A 15096-nucleotide genomic window follows, 5' to 3' on the forward strand; every position below is an offset into this window, starting at 1 on the left:
TTACTATTCTTAGAACCACTGGTTTAAAAGTTTCTGACAATTCCAAGCCTTTAACGGGTATCTTTACAGTCTGCCTAGTTGCTGTGTATTAGATCTGTAATGATATCATACTATTCCTCATTCCTTCTTGCCCCTTTGCTGTAGCTTGGGATTTTCTTAAGTAATATAAGAAGAAATGAAAGCCACACTCAGTCATAGAATGCATTACTTTATCACCATCTGTGTCACCACATTTTCTGAACTTGATATCATCTTAATCTGGTTTTGGATTTAACCTAAATGACAAAAGCTGAGTGAGCCTGGTTAAAAATGAAACTGGTATCTAGAGTGAGAAACAATGCTGGTACTCATCTGAGAATTAACCCTTTACAAGTCACCAAGATTGTTCCCTTCTTTTCCTCTAGCTGTTGCCTAGCAGGTCGTGCCTATCCTCTTGGTGACATACCTGAAGATCTTGTTCCGTTGGTTAAAAACCAGGTTGGTTCTATTTTCACAGCATTTTTACTATCTATGCCTTTTGTTAAGATGTACCAAAGACAACATTGTGGTTGGGAAGTACCTGTGATGCTGGAGCTAAAGGTTATAATGAGAGAGCCAGCACCATCACTAAAGTGAATTATAGGTGAGACGGGGTTTAAGAGAGAACTTACAACATTGTGGCCATTTAAAGAGAATTCGCCCTCTCTTTAGTCAATCCAAATGGGACTCCTTCTGCAAGATACTTTGTAAGGTAAGCCTGAAAAAAGAAAATAATCAACTTTTTTTTTAATTTACAGGTTTTTGAGTTTTTAATTCGCCTGCACTCTGCAGAAGCTTCCCCTGAGGAAGAAATCTATCCCTATGTTCGGACATTGCTACATTTTGACACAAGAGAATTTCTGAATGTGTTGGCACTGGTAAGAGAGAGAGAGTATGATTTTAAGGTGCTTTTAAAGGCAGCAGGATGAAATATATACTTTATACATGCATACCATATGTGTGTGTATGTATGTGTATTTGTAGTAGAAAGAAAGAAAAGCAATAATCCTTATGCCCTAGTGGTGTTTCAGCTGTTTATTTTTCTGTGCCATCCATATATTCTCTGTAGTGCTTGATCTCTATCTCTCTATAAACATCCTCATTAAAAAGTTAAAGCAGGGTTAGATGTAATATAACCCTGACTTCAGAGGTTATATTATCTGACATTACTATATATTGAAGAGGGCTGTGAAGGAGATGTGGTGGTGATGGGATAATAGAAATGGATAATGGAAAATGTAGAGTTGAAATGGCATAGAAGCTTCGTGTTTAAAAAACAAAAAACCAAACAAAAACCTTATACATGTTTGAGTATAGGTGAATTTGTGTTAGCCAGCTCCTTTATGAAAATACTTCTAGAGAAATAATTACATAAAGCATGATACAGCTTCTCAAATAGCGTGTATCTATTTTTTAAATAATTTTTGATAAAATGAAAAATACTTAGTGAACACAGCAGGCTCACAAATAGATAATAGACATAATATTTGGAGAAAAAAGATGGGAAGGAAGTATACCAATATTAATAGTGATTAACTCTGTGAGATGGGGTAAATTTCCCTAATGAGCATATGCTACTTTCATAAATTAACTAATATAATAAACTGATTTTTTAAAAAAAAAGTAAGTAACTTCGAGAAGTTTAAGCTTCCAATTATTTTAAATTGAAGATCTGTCTTCAAAAGTAGTAACTTTAATTGCATATGGAGAAGGGAAAAGAAACAGACTTGTCAGGTCTATTTGGTTTAGGGGACTTGGTGTCTGGCATATAGGAAAAAAGGATATAATGAGGAACAGTCTGTCTTCTTATTCTTTGACATTATCTAAGACCTTACCTTGAGCTGCTTCTTTCTTCACCTAAGACTTCACCACAGAGCACCCAAGAAATATCTTCCCATTCTAAGATACCTTGCTCTTTCTGAAAACCCTTTTCCTACTGAGACTGGTAGCCCTGTACCACACTTGCTACTCTTCCTGTTATCTCCCTAGGAGCCAGTGCTTTGATCAAGGAGGTCTCAGACCTACGCTCAATATTTTCTCACCTAGGGAGGATCCCTCTTTTTTTTTTCTGGAGGTGAATTCTATTTGATAATTATAGGGTTCTGCTACCACTAGTGCCTTGTTACACCCTCATTTTTTCTACCCAGTCCTATCCTGACTCTTCCTTAGCGCTGTGGACTTTAATCTAATCCTGACTTATCTTTGCTATCATGAGCTTTAGAGCCAACTCTGCTAATTTGTGATGTTTGTTTTCCCACTAAAATGTAAGTAGAAGTTTGTGGTACTTGAGGTCCTAGTTTTGTTATAATCATAAGTTATGGATGATTCTTTTTACTCTTTTTATTATACACTGGTCATTTTGAGGGATATGTGTAAGAGGTAAGGACATGTTCCTCAAACTACAGCAAATCCAGCTACATTTGGTCCTGGCCTATGCATACTAAGAATGTTGTTTTTATATATTTAAGGGATTGTTTTTTTTTTTTTAAGAAGAATATGTGTGAGAGGATAATATGGTAACCCATGACAAACTCTGGGATATGTCCTATAACCCCTTTTTGAAGAGTGCTTTGAAAACTGTTGCTTTTTTATTTCTTTTTTTTTGTGTATATGTTATATTATACAATAAAAAAGTTAAAAAAAAAAAAAGAATGTGTGACAGAGACCACATGTAGCCCACAAAGCCTAAAATATTTACTTTCTTGTCCTTTACAGAAAAACTTTGTCGACCTCTGGGTTAGAATTTATTTAGTTGGCTGTCACTATCCTACATAAATCCAATGATAATTTTTAAGAAACTACAAAAGGTTATTTTTATATTCACAGATGATGTTGGACTTGAGTTTTAGCTCTTTGTGTTTCAAAAACTGTGTAATTGGCCATTAAGACATCTTAAATATTTTTCCTCTACAAGCACTGTATAACCAGAAGCATCTCTATAAAAATCGTTATGATTTAACAGTGATATGCCATTTGGTGGCAGTTGTTAACTACCACCAAAATATATCATAGCTATCAAAATATTCACATTGAAGTATATTACCACTTAATTATGTTTACAGAAACAGATTTTCTGAGTCTATTTCAAAGCAGAGCTCATGCTTCCAAAAGGAAAACGGATAAGGGAATTCTCTTTTATTTTTACTTCTGCAGGTTATAAATACATATGTTAATTATGCATGGTTTTGTGTTTAATTGAATAGCGCTTGTATTAACAGACCTATAGAGTAATATCTCACTTAAGGTTGTATGTGTGTTTGTGTGTGTGTGTGTATTTGCTTATTTATAGTTTTTATAAACCAGAAAATAAAACTGAGAGACTTTCTGGCTCATCTTTCTGTCTTCAAGCAGGATATTTGACTCACTTAACATCAAAATATCTTCTATTTGAGTGTTTCAGATTGAGTAATCCTACTGTCTTCTTGTTAACTCATTTTATCCTTTCTCAACTAACTGGCAGCCAAACAATCAAGAAAAACAGTTTTTCAGAAATATTTTGTTCTTCTGTGTAAACAGTTAACTAGATGATTCAACAGTTATTTGTTGAGCACTTAATGTTTGTCAGACAGGTGGAGGAAGGAAAAAACATACTAATAAGAGAAAAACATGAGCAAAGGTACATTGGAAGAAGCTGGGGAAGTTTAGGACATATTTGAAGAACACAAGTAGTCTGGTTTGAATGTAACTGATGTAATCTTGAGAGTTCATGGCTGTGAAATTCCTTTTTACCTATATTTGCTTATTTTTATTTTATTGGTAAATAAGGAGTCCATTTTCTTATTTCTTGAAAATAACTGTAAACTATTGTTTTGTGGATTTAAAACATTTCTCAGGGCCTAATGTGCTAAGTGAAAGCCATAGGAAAGATCTTCAAGTCTTTTATCATTCTTATTATTCAATAAATACTTTCATATCAGTGTTTTCATAGTGGCTACAATTTCAGTCTCTTCATACATGCATCCTACATGTACTAGGTATTGTGACATGCTTTTGTCATGTACTGTCAAACAGAATCTGATGGTGTAATTTACTTTGATGCATGTTCTATCCAAATGCGTTTGGTTCTACTTGAGCAGGGACATTAAATAAAAAGTGCTATATTTGGCAGTGTTTTTAGAATAGGGTACCTATTCTTTGCAAGCAGGGTTGAAGAATTTTAAGTTTTACCATAATTTTTAAAAACACCTATCTTTGAATAATGTTTTTTATTAGTTGTCATGAAAAAGAACTTTCATGTTTAAATTAAGTTAAAATTGTATTTCAGTTGTCATTTCCAAATAACGTAGACTGAGTGATGGTTAAGTTTATGGGTTTCATCCTTCTGTTCTCAAACCCTTTATTCCAAATTGCATTTTGCCCTTAGTGTTTTTCTCTTTTTCTTTGCCTAAAAACTTTGCCTTACTCCCTTTCACAAATCACTTTTTTTTTAATTTAAGAAAATAAACAATACACTTAGAACCACCAAAAATGGATATCCTAGTTAGCTTAACTATAGGCATATTTAAATAAAGTATCCATATAATCATTGTAAAGCCTGTGTTTGTGCAGTAAGTTTCATAAGACAATTTAAAATTAAGGCAACAAGGAAAAAACCTACAAATTCAGATAGCAAAGTTCTTAAATTCTAAGTATTAAACACTAACTTAGATACCATTTGATCAGCTGTCAAAACTGAATGTTCTTAAAATATCAAATAGAAAGTTGCTACACATATCTACATTCAAAAATCACTTTTTGATTGTATTATAGCCACTATTTGTTATACTTTTTATCTACTTTGCAAAGTCTCAGAATAACACCAGTGTTAAATGCTGTAGTTTCCTCCTTAGCATACTAAGATAGTAAGTATGCTTTTATAAGGAATGGTTCTTTGGGGTGGATTTATTTGGATTTTATAATAGTAATTTACTAGCTTATTTACCTCTAAAATTTGTAAATAATAACTATTTAAAAAAATTTTCTCCCTTTTAGACTTTTGAAGATTTTAAAAATGACAAACAAGCTGTGGAATATCAACAGCGAATTGTGGATATTTTGTTGAAGGTAAGTATTCAAAGAAAACCTGTCTTTAGTGAATTCATATTATGATAATTGCATTGTTTATAGCAAATTCTAAAATAATCTGTTTAGTGAATCAAAACATTACAGCAATATTTTAAATTTTTATTCAGTGCTTTGTCCTGAAGACCTGAATGAAATACTAATCATCATTCAAAAAACATTTCATGAGTCTAAGCTTTATATTGGCCTGAAATGCATAGTATTACTCTTGAGATATGTGTATTGTGATAATTGCTACATTGGTATGATCACAAGTAATAGAGACTAATTTCAGAGTGCTTGAGAAAATAATCAGTGTGAAAAATCTTCTGTTTCATGCCACCATTACTGTGTTGCTAACACAGTGCCGTAGTCTCACCACAATACTGAGATGCTGTGGGACAGTTGATAGAGTGACTTGATGCACACAGAGGTTATCTTCCCAGTCTAAATCTAACCAGACTAAATAGAAGCTATTTTTAGGTCCACACAGTTGCTAAGGAATGAATGTAGAGACATTCTTTTCCTTTCTCTCCACACAGCTTCAGCTAGACCAGTTTCTTCTTGTAGCTGAAAGCTTGGAGTTTTCATTTTGTTTATTTAGCTATAATAAAGAGGTTTCTTCCTCTTAATGACTTTAAGGTTATTTTGGACAAGAGATGACTTTTATTAAAGTGACCATAAGCTAAGATGACATTTTTTGGAGACTGAAATTAATGTTCTTTAGTTGTGCGTATCATTAATGTATTACATTTGCATTAGTTCTTTTTAATTTTCAGAGTACATTTATATACATTATTTCATTTAACCTATTTATTAACTTTGTAAGATAAACAATGATGAATATGATAATATTGCCAAATTTATCCAGTATGGCTAGTATGGAAAATTTTCACCTAGATCTCCAAAATACTTTTCCTAAATGGTTTCCCTGTCACCAATCTTGCCTTTCTTTAATTTGTATCTTACCTCTCCTTTACCTAATTTTCTTCTAAGACTCTCCATTGGATCAGTTGGACTAGCAATACTATAGTTTCATTGTGATGGAAATTTACTTTTCTCATATAATTCTGGAAGTAGGCATCTTGATATGGTTAGATGCTTCACAAGCTTATCAGGTGCTCAGATCTCTCCTTTCTGCTGTTATCCTTAGCACATGACTTCTGTCTTTTGGTACAAAATAGTTGCTCAGGCTCCAGCCATCACGTTAGCATTATAGCCAGACTGAATGCAGAGAGAGATCAAGAGAGTTGTATTGGTTTGATAATGCTGCCAGAATGCAATATACCAAAAATGGAACAGCTTTTAAAAAGGGAATTTTTTAAGTTACCAGTTTACAGTTCTGAGGCCATAAAAATGTCCAGCTAAGGCATCCAGAGAAATGATTCAAAAAAGGCTGATGGCTCTGGATCACCTCTGTCAGCTGAAGGCATATGGCTGGCATCTCCTGGTCCTTTGGCTTGTAGTTTCAAACAGCCTCCCCCGGGCCGTCTTCTTTCTCCATCTCCAAATGTCTGGGTCTCCTGTTGGATCTGAGCTCTCTCCAAAATGTTTCCCCTTGTAAAGTACTCTAATAAACTAATCAGGTCCCATCTTGAATGGGCAGAGTCACATCTCCATATAATCAAAAGGTCACACCCACAATTGAGTGGGTCAGTCTCCATGGGAAACAATCTAATCACAGCTTTCACACTAAACATATTGAATCAGGATTAAAGGCCATGGCTTTTTGGAGTACACGACAATTTCAAACTAGTACAAGAGTGTTCTCCCTTTTTAAGGAAACTTTTTAGAGGTCAGGTGCTACAATTCTGCCTATATCATGTTGACCCAAAACTAAAATATATATGGCCCCTTAACTAAGAGAGACTGAGAAGTACAGTCTGTATTCTGGGTAACCATGTGTTTAACCAAAAAAATGAGGAATTCTATTACTGACTAAAAAGGGAAGAACAGATATTGGAGCAGAAGTAGAAATTTCTCACACTCATCAAAATTGTTTAACTTAACCTTGGAAAGCCTTGTGTATTTTCTGGTCCCTGATTTCTTCTTTCCCATCCCACACATACCCTGTATTGTGTCTTCCTCAACTATATTAAATTACTTGAATTCACTGAGATTTCTGTGTAATCTTTATGACTGTTTTTCTCTGCATGGACTTTCTTTTCAGCATGTCATGCCTTTTCCTTCCTTTTCTTTGCCTGGCAAATTCCTACCCATTTCCCAAGATTTAACCCAAATAAATATCATTCAGAATGTTCTGGTTTGCTAACTACCAGAATGCAATATACCAGAAATGGAATGACTTTTAAAAAGAGGAATTTAGTAAGTTGCTAGTTTATAGTTTTAAGGCTGAGAAAATGTCCCAATTAAAACAAGTCTATAGAAATATCCAATCTAAGGCATCCAAGGAAAGATACCTTGGTTCAAGAAGGCCGATGAAGTTCACAGTTTCTCTAATCTGGAAGGGCACGTGGTGAGCACAGTCACAGTTTCTTTCTCATCTGGAAAGTCACATGGTGAACACTGTCAGGGTTCTTCTCTCTGCTGGAAGGGCACATGGTGAACACAGCATCATCTGCTAGCTTCTTCTCCTGGCTTCTTGTTTCATGAAGCTCCCTGGGAGGCATTTTCCTTCTTCATCTCCAAAGATTGTTGGCTAATGAACTCTGCTTCTTGTGACTATATCGTTCTGCTCTGCTCTCTCTGAATCTCCTTCATTCTCCAGAATGTTTCCTTTTTCACAGGACTCCAGAAACTTATCAAGACCCACCCAAATGGGTGGAGACATGTCATCACCTAATTCAGTTTAACAACCACTCTTGATTGGGTTACATCTCCAGGGAGATGATCTAAGTATAGATTCAAACACGCAGTGTTGAATAGGGATTATTCTGCCTTTATGAAATGGGATTTTGATTAAAACATGGCTTTTCTAGGGACCCTACATTCTTTCAAACCAGCACACAGAAGAAACTCTTTCCAAACTCCTTCTGAACTCTCCCAGACTTCTGATTTGATGAGTTGCTCCTTCATTGTAACACTTTTATGCTATACTGTATCATAATTGTATACCTGTTTATTTAGCTTCCTGAAGATAGAGACTGTGAATTGTTCTCTTTCCCTCCCTTCTTTTTTTGATTATTGTTTTAACATGCCTAGGACTTAGCACAATCCCTAGGATCTAATAAATGCTCAAGAAATATTTGCAAGTTGATTAAATTTTAATTCAAATTTAAAACTGTACTAAGTTGGAGAACAAGCCAAATAAAGAGAATAAAGCTCCGTAAGTACTTACTATTGGTGGGTTGCTATATCTATATGTTGTTTTTTGATAGTATTTACTTTAAGTCAATGAAGACTATACTTTTGAGATTATTTTCTCATTTCTGGTATTAGAGTTGCTCTGATTTGTTTAAGTGTACTTTTGAGGGAGCCATCAAAAATAGGCATAGACAGTGACCAGAGAACTGGTGGATAAGCATCAAAGCTAAGGCATTATGTGTTCTGAATGGCTGCAGATATAGAGGCAAAAAAAACTTAATTTGTAATTTTTGTAGAAAATTGCCCAGTAAATTTTGTAAGGAAGATTTCTAAGATAGGGGAGAGAGAAGAAATGGAAAGAAACCAGAATTTCTGGGATAACTGGATACTTGCTGAGGTGTTGAGGGAATTGACTGTTGAATTATTTCCTCAAGAGGTATATCTGAGATCAGATATTAATGGAGTTTACACTTATGAAACAAAAGGAAGGGGTAAAGGCAGAGAGGAGCCCTAGCTGGGCCCCACAATTTGAGTTCTAGAAAAGGAACTTATACACTAAAAGGTAATAATGACTTAGAGTCTTTTTAATGCTACACGAAACTCTTTGAACATTACAAATTGGAATTTAAACATACCTAAAAATACTTACTGTTTACAACTTGAAGTAACCTCGTACTCTAATAATCAATCATGCACTTGAACAAGCTCTGATTGCTGGACTAAAAGCAGGAAGAGTAAAAGAAAGGGAAATAGTCTTATCAAAGTATGAAAAGTAGACCAAGAAAAGATGGTGGAATAGGATAGGTCGAGGTCACCTCAGCTGCAAGGAACAGCTAGAGATGCGACAAAAAAATGGCTGGGACAGTGATTCCAGGGTGTGACCTGGGAGGGCCTTCTACACCACCTAGGGAAGCCCTGGTTGCAAAAGCTGAAGAATTGAGAGACAGAGAACTGGAAACCACCCAGCTAGTGGAAACAGCCTAACACAGCCCTTTCCAAATGGAGGCCCGGAGCCCTCAGGAGTGCAGGGATGGGAAGATGGGAAAACGAAGTAAGCCACGCCCCATTCCTTGAATGTGCTACACTCGTGTGCCACCCGCGCTCTGTGACTCTCCCAGCACCCCATGCCCCTGAACCCCATCACACACTGCCCCCCACCATGCTGCGAGCAACCCCACCGTGAAACACCCCCCATCCCCACCCTGTGCATGTGTGCGCACCTCCCCCAGCCTGTCCCACCTCTCCTGCACAAGTGCACAGTCTTGCCATGCCCCTCCCGAGACCTGTGCACCTATGCCCAACCCCTCAACCCTCACCTCCCACTATTTATACCCTGAAGGCTATCACCTACGCATCCAGGCTGCAGGTGCTCACCTTCATACATGGGCCACACCTGCCCCCACCCTGTACAGTTGCACAGCTCCACCCTGCCTGAACTCTGTGCACGTGCACATCAGCATCAGGTTCCCCATCCCCCACCAAGATCCACGCATGCACGTATCCCCACCACACACCCCCAGCTCTGGACAGGCGCTGATGTTCACGTCCAGGCCACACCTACCCACAGCCCATGCAGGCGAAACCCCATCCCACTGCCCCTGAGCTCTGGGCACATGCATACCAGGGTCCCACCTCCAGGACCCACACATGCCAGCATCCTTCTCCCCAGACATACACTCAGCCCCACCCTCCCCAAAGGGCACTCACATATCAGGACACCAACCTCTTGACCCCTGTACCCAAACTTCCCTTCCCCACACACATGCACACCCCTGTTCCGCCCCCCTCCCGCCGAAACCTCCTGCTTCCACAACTGGCAGGTGCTCACATGCACATCTGTGCTACATAGTCCCCACCCTGCACACACATGCACCCCTACCTCACCACCCACACCAGCACACCTGCACCAGGGCCTCGCCCACCTGACATCGCCCACCCGTGACCCATGTCCCTCAACTCCCATGACCTGTGCACTTGCACATTCACATCCTAGCCCCCTGGACTTCTCCCCCTGCACAAGAACACACCCATGCCCTGCCCTCCCTGTGGCCTTTACCCCACACCCTGATAAGATCCCCATGCTCCATGCATCTACTCACATCATGCTTGCACACCAGCTCCCCTACATCCACACAGCCTTGCCCATCTGCCTCCCTCCATGCCCTGACTCAGTGTCCCCCACACCGCACCCTGCTCCTGTGCTCCGAGGCCTGCCTGAGCTGCACCCTGCACCCACAGCCCCTGCACTGCACTTCCACAACCATGCACTCTGCACCCTGCACCCCACACTCACAGGCACTAGTGTAGCATCCCCGACCCATGCCTGTACCTGCACCGCAACCCATCACTACACTGTTGTGCCTTGTCTCACACCCCATATCCTGCCCTATACCCACCCTGCAAATACAAAGCTTTTGACTAGTCAAGTAAATCACATGCCTCAAAGACAACGGAAAATCACAAAGCATATTAAGATGCAGGCAAATATACCCAGCCTAATGACCACATTAAAGCACCAGAGGAGACACAGACTTTGGAACAACTAATCAGAGATGTTCGTATACTTTCCTAAATAAAATTAGTGGGATGGCTAATGACATAAAGAAGATCAAGACATTAGAAGAGGATAAAGAGGAATTTGAAAGAGTACATAGAAAAATAGCAGATATCACAGAGATTAAAGATGCTGTAAACCAAATAAAAAAATAGTCACACAACAGCAGCTTTAAAGAGGCAGAAGAAAGAATAAACAAACTGGAGGATAGGACAACTAATTTTGAACACCGAAAGAGCAAATGGCAAAAAAGAAGGAAAAATTTGAATTGCATCTCAGGGAAATGATGGACAAAACAAAGCACACAAATATAAGGATCACTGGTGTCCCAGAAGGAGAAGAGAAAAGTGCTAGAAAGATTAGTTGAGGATATAATGAGGGAAAACTTCCCAACCCTTATAAAATTCATAAATATACCAATCAAAGAAGCCCAACAAACTCCAAATAGGCCTACCCCAAGACACATACTAATCAGTCTGTCAAATGTTGAGAAGCAGAAAATCCTGGCAAGAGAAAACCCATCGTATACATAGTAGGGAAACCACCTAACACTGAGTTTGAACTACTCAGCTGGCACAATGGAGGTGAGAACACAGTGGTATGATATATTTCAGATCCTTAAAGAGAAAAACTTCCAGCCAAGAATTCTGTACCCAGCCAAATTGTCCTTCAAAAGTGAGGGAGAAATTAAAATTTTCACAGACAAACAAATGCTGAGAGAATTTGTCAACAGGAGACTGGCCCTACAAGAAATAGTAAAAGTTCTGCTAGCCTAAAAAAAGAAAAACAGGAGAGGGAGGTCTGGAAGAGGGCACAGAATGGAAGACTACCAGTAAGGGTAACTTAAGGATAAAAAGAGAAAGAGGGACATTACCAATTAAAAGATACAGATTGGCAGAATGGATTAAGAAATATAATACAGCTATATGCTGTTTACAAGAGGCTCATCTTAGATACAGAGATACAAATAGATTGAAAGTGAAAGGATGGAAAAAGATGTTCCATGCAGGATGTAACCAAAAGAAAGCAGGAGTGGCTATACTAATATCGACAAAATAGACTTTAAATGCAAAGACATCATAAGAGAGAAAGAAGGACACTATGTACTAATTAAAGCATCACTTCACCAAGAAGATATAACAATCATAAATGTTTATGCTCCCAATCAAGGAGCTCCAAAGTACAGGAGATAAACATTGGCAATATGAAAGGAGCAATCAATATTTCAAAAATAATAATAGGAGGCTTCAGTACACCACTGTCCTCCATAGGTAAAATGACCTGACAAAGGTTAAGTAAGGAAATAGAGAACTTAATTTGATAAATGAATTCGACCTAACAGACATATATAGGTCATTACACCCCAAAACACCAGGGTATGCATTCTTCTCTAGGGCTTATGGAATATTCTCCAGGAAAGATCATATGCTCAGGCACAGAACAGGTCTTTAAAAGTTTAAAAACACTGAAATTATTCAAAGCACTTTCTCTGATCACAGTGGAATGAAGCTGAAAATCAATAACCACCAAAGAATGAGCACTTTCACAGATTAGATGGAGATTAAATAACACACTCTTAAACAACCAGTGGGTCAAAGAAGAAATGCTAGAGAAATCAGTTGCTATCTGAAGATTAATAAAAATGAGAACATAACATGTCAGAATTTATGGGAGGCAATAAAGGCTGTGCTGAGAGGGAAATGTATTGCCCTAAATGCCTATATTAAAGAACAAGAAAGCAAAAATTGAGGACTTCACTGCTCACGTGGAGGAACTTGAGAAAGAACAACAAACTAACCCCAAAACAAGTAGAAGAGAAATAGGAAAGATTAAAGCAGAGTTAAATGAATGGGGGAACAATAGAAAGAAATAAAACCAAAAGTTGATTCTTTGAGAAAATCAATAAAATCAACGGACCAATAGCAAGGCTGACAAAAAGAAAGAGAAAGGATGCAAATCAACAAAATCAGAAATAAGAAGGGGTCATTATCACAGGCCCTGAAGAAATTAAAAAAAAAAATCATAAGAGGAATCTATGAACAACTATACACCAACAAACTAGACAACTTAGATAAAATGGACAGATTCCTGGAAACACACGAACAAGCTACACTGACTCAAGAAGAAATAGATGATCTCAGCAAACCAACCACAAGAGAGTAAATCAGTCATCAAAAATCTTTCTACAAAGAAAAGCCCAGGACCAGATGGCTTCACAGGGAATTTTATCAAACATTCCAAAAAGAACTAACACCAATCCTTTTCAAACTAAAAGACTCAAATATCTAGGAATTAACTTAGCTAGGGACATAAGGACTTGTACACAGAAAACTACATAACGTTGCTAAAAGAAATCAAAGATCTAAATAGGTGGAAAGGTATTCCCTGCTCATGGATTGCTAGGTTAAATATAGTTAAGATGTCAGTTCTCCCCATATTGATCTATAGATTCAGTGCAGTACCAATCAAAATTCCAGCAACCTACTTTAAAAGACTTGTAAAAGCTAGTTACCAAATTCATCTGAATGGAAAAGAGACCCCAAATAACTTAAAGCATCCTAAAAAAGAATGAAGTGGGAGGATTAACACTTCCTGATTTTAAAATTTATTATAAAGCCACAGTAGTTAAAACAACATGGTACTTGCATAAAGGAGGATTAACACTTCCTGATTTTAAAATTTATCATAAAGCCACAGTGGTCAAAACAGTGTGGTACTGGCACAAAGCATGGTATTGCCCAATGGCATTGAATTGAAAGTGCAGAAATGGACCACCAAATCTGTGTATGGTGTACTGATCTTCAACAAGGCCCCAAATCCAGTGAACTGGGACCAAATAGTCTTTTCAATAAATGGGCATGGGAGAACTGGATATCAATAACCAAAAGAACAAAAGAGGACCCTTACCTTACACCCTATGCAAAAATTAACTCAAAGTGGATCAAACACCTAAGTACCATAAAGCTCCAAAAGAAAATGTAGGGAAGCATCTTCAAGACCTAGTAATAGGAGGTAGCTTCCTAAACTTTACATAAAATCACAAGCAACAAAAGAGAAAACAGAGAAATGGTAACTCCTCAAAATCAAATACTTTTGTGCCTCAAAAGACTTTGTCAAAAAGGTGGAGAGTATGCCTTTTTTCAATGGGAGAAAAATATTCGGAAATCACACATTGGCTAAAGGTTTGATATCCTGTATACATAAAGAAATCATACTATTCAACAACAGAATAACTTAATCCAATTATAAAATGGGCTAAAGGTATGAATAGGCATTTTTCTGAAGAGCAAACACAAGTGGCTAAAAAAGCCCATGAAGAGATGCTTGTTGTCATTAGCTGTAAGGGAAATGCAGATCAAGACTACAATGAGATACTCCCTCACACCTATCAGAATAGCTGCTGTTAAACAAACAGGAAACTACAAATGTTGGAGAGGAAGTGGAGAAATTGGGGCACTTATGCACTGCTTGTGGGAGTGTATAATGGTACAGCCACTATGGAAGACGATTTGGCAGTTCCTTAGGAAACTAAATATTGAGTTGCCTTCTGACCCAGCAATACCACTACTCGGTATATACCCAGAAGATGAAAGCAGTGACACAAACAGACACTTGCACACCAATGTTCATAGCAGCATTATTCAGTCATCAAAAGATGGAAACATGACTTCCGGAGAAGATGGCGGCTTAGTAAGACGCGCGGGTCTTAGTTCCTCCTCCAGAAAAGCAACTGAAGAAACAGAAACAATACGGAACAGCTCCCGGAGCCACGGCAGAGACCAAAAAGACAGCGTACCCCATTCTGGGGCGGCTGAACGGGCAGGGAGAATCCGCTGCGGTGAGATACCCAAGGAGCGCGCGTTTTCCCGGCCGGGGCGGCTGGCGACTGGGGTCCCCTCCACGCACGTGGCTCCCCGGTCTGACTGGAAACGTTGGATAGCGGGGCCCTCCCGCCACGCTTGGCATCTTGGGCCAGCTGGGCAATTTGGACCGGCATTCCCCCAAGCCACGGCGGCCGGCGACCCCCCCCTCCCCGCCACGCGCAGTTTCCCGGGCCGACTGCGAGATTCGGATTGGCAAGTTAAAGGAGCCACAGCATCTTGTACTGGTGGGACCCGCAGACAGACGAGTGCCACGAGCGCCACCTACTGGGCAGGAATAGAAAAACAGCCCAGAGATTTCACAGAAAAACCTTTCAACCAGCCGCGTCCCACACCCAG

At 38.6% G+C, this 15096-nt stretch overlaps 1 protein-coding gene across 1 annotated transcript in view; it reads left to right on the forward strand.

The window, feature by feature from the left end:
* The window catches only part of VPS8 (VPS8 subunit of CORVET complex), a 388458-nt gene that overhangs the window by 197682 nt on the left and 175680 nt on the right, over positions 1-15096 (forward strand). The window contains exons 26-28 of the mRNA XM_077117773.1: positions 405-477; positions 777-896; positions 4990-5061. Of these exons, the coding sequence (XP_076973888.1) occupies positions 405-477; positions 777-896; positions 4990-5061 (265 nt within the window). The remainder of the gene's footprint in view (positions 1-404; positions 478-776; positions 897-4989; positions 5062-15096) is intronic.

This window comes from Tamandua tetradactyla, chromosome 10, assembly GCF_023851605.1.
Source record: "Tamandua tetradactyla isolate mTamTet1 chromosome 10, mTamTet1.pri, whole genome shotgun sequence".
Taxonomy (NCBI): Eukaryota; Metazoa; Chordata; class Mammalia; order Pilosa; family Myrmecophagidae; genus Tamandua; species Tamandua tetradactyla.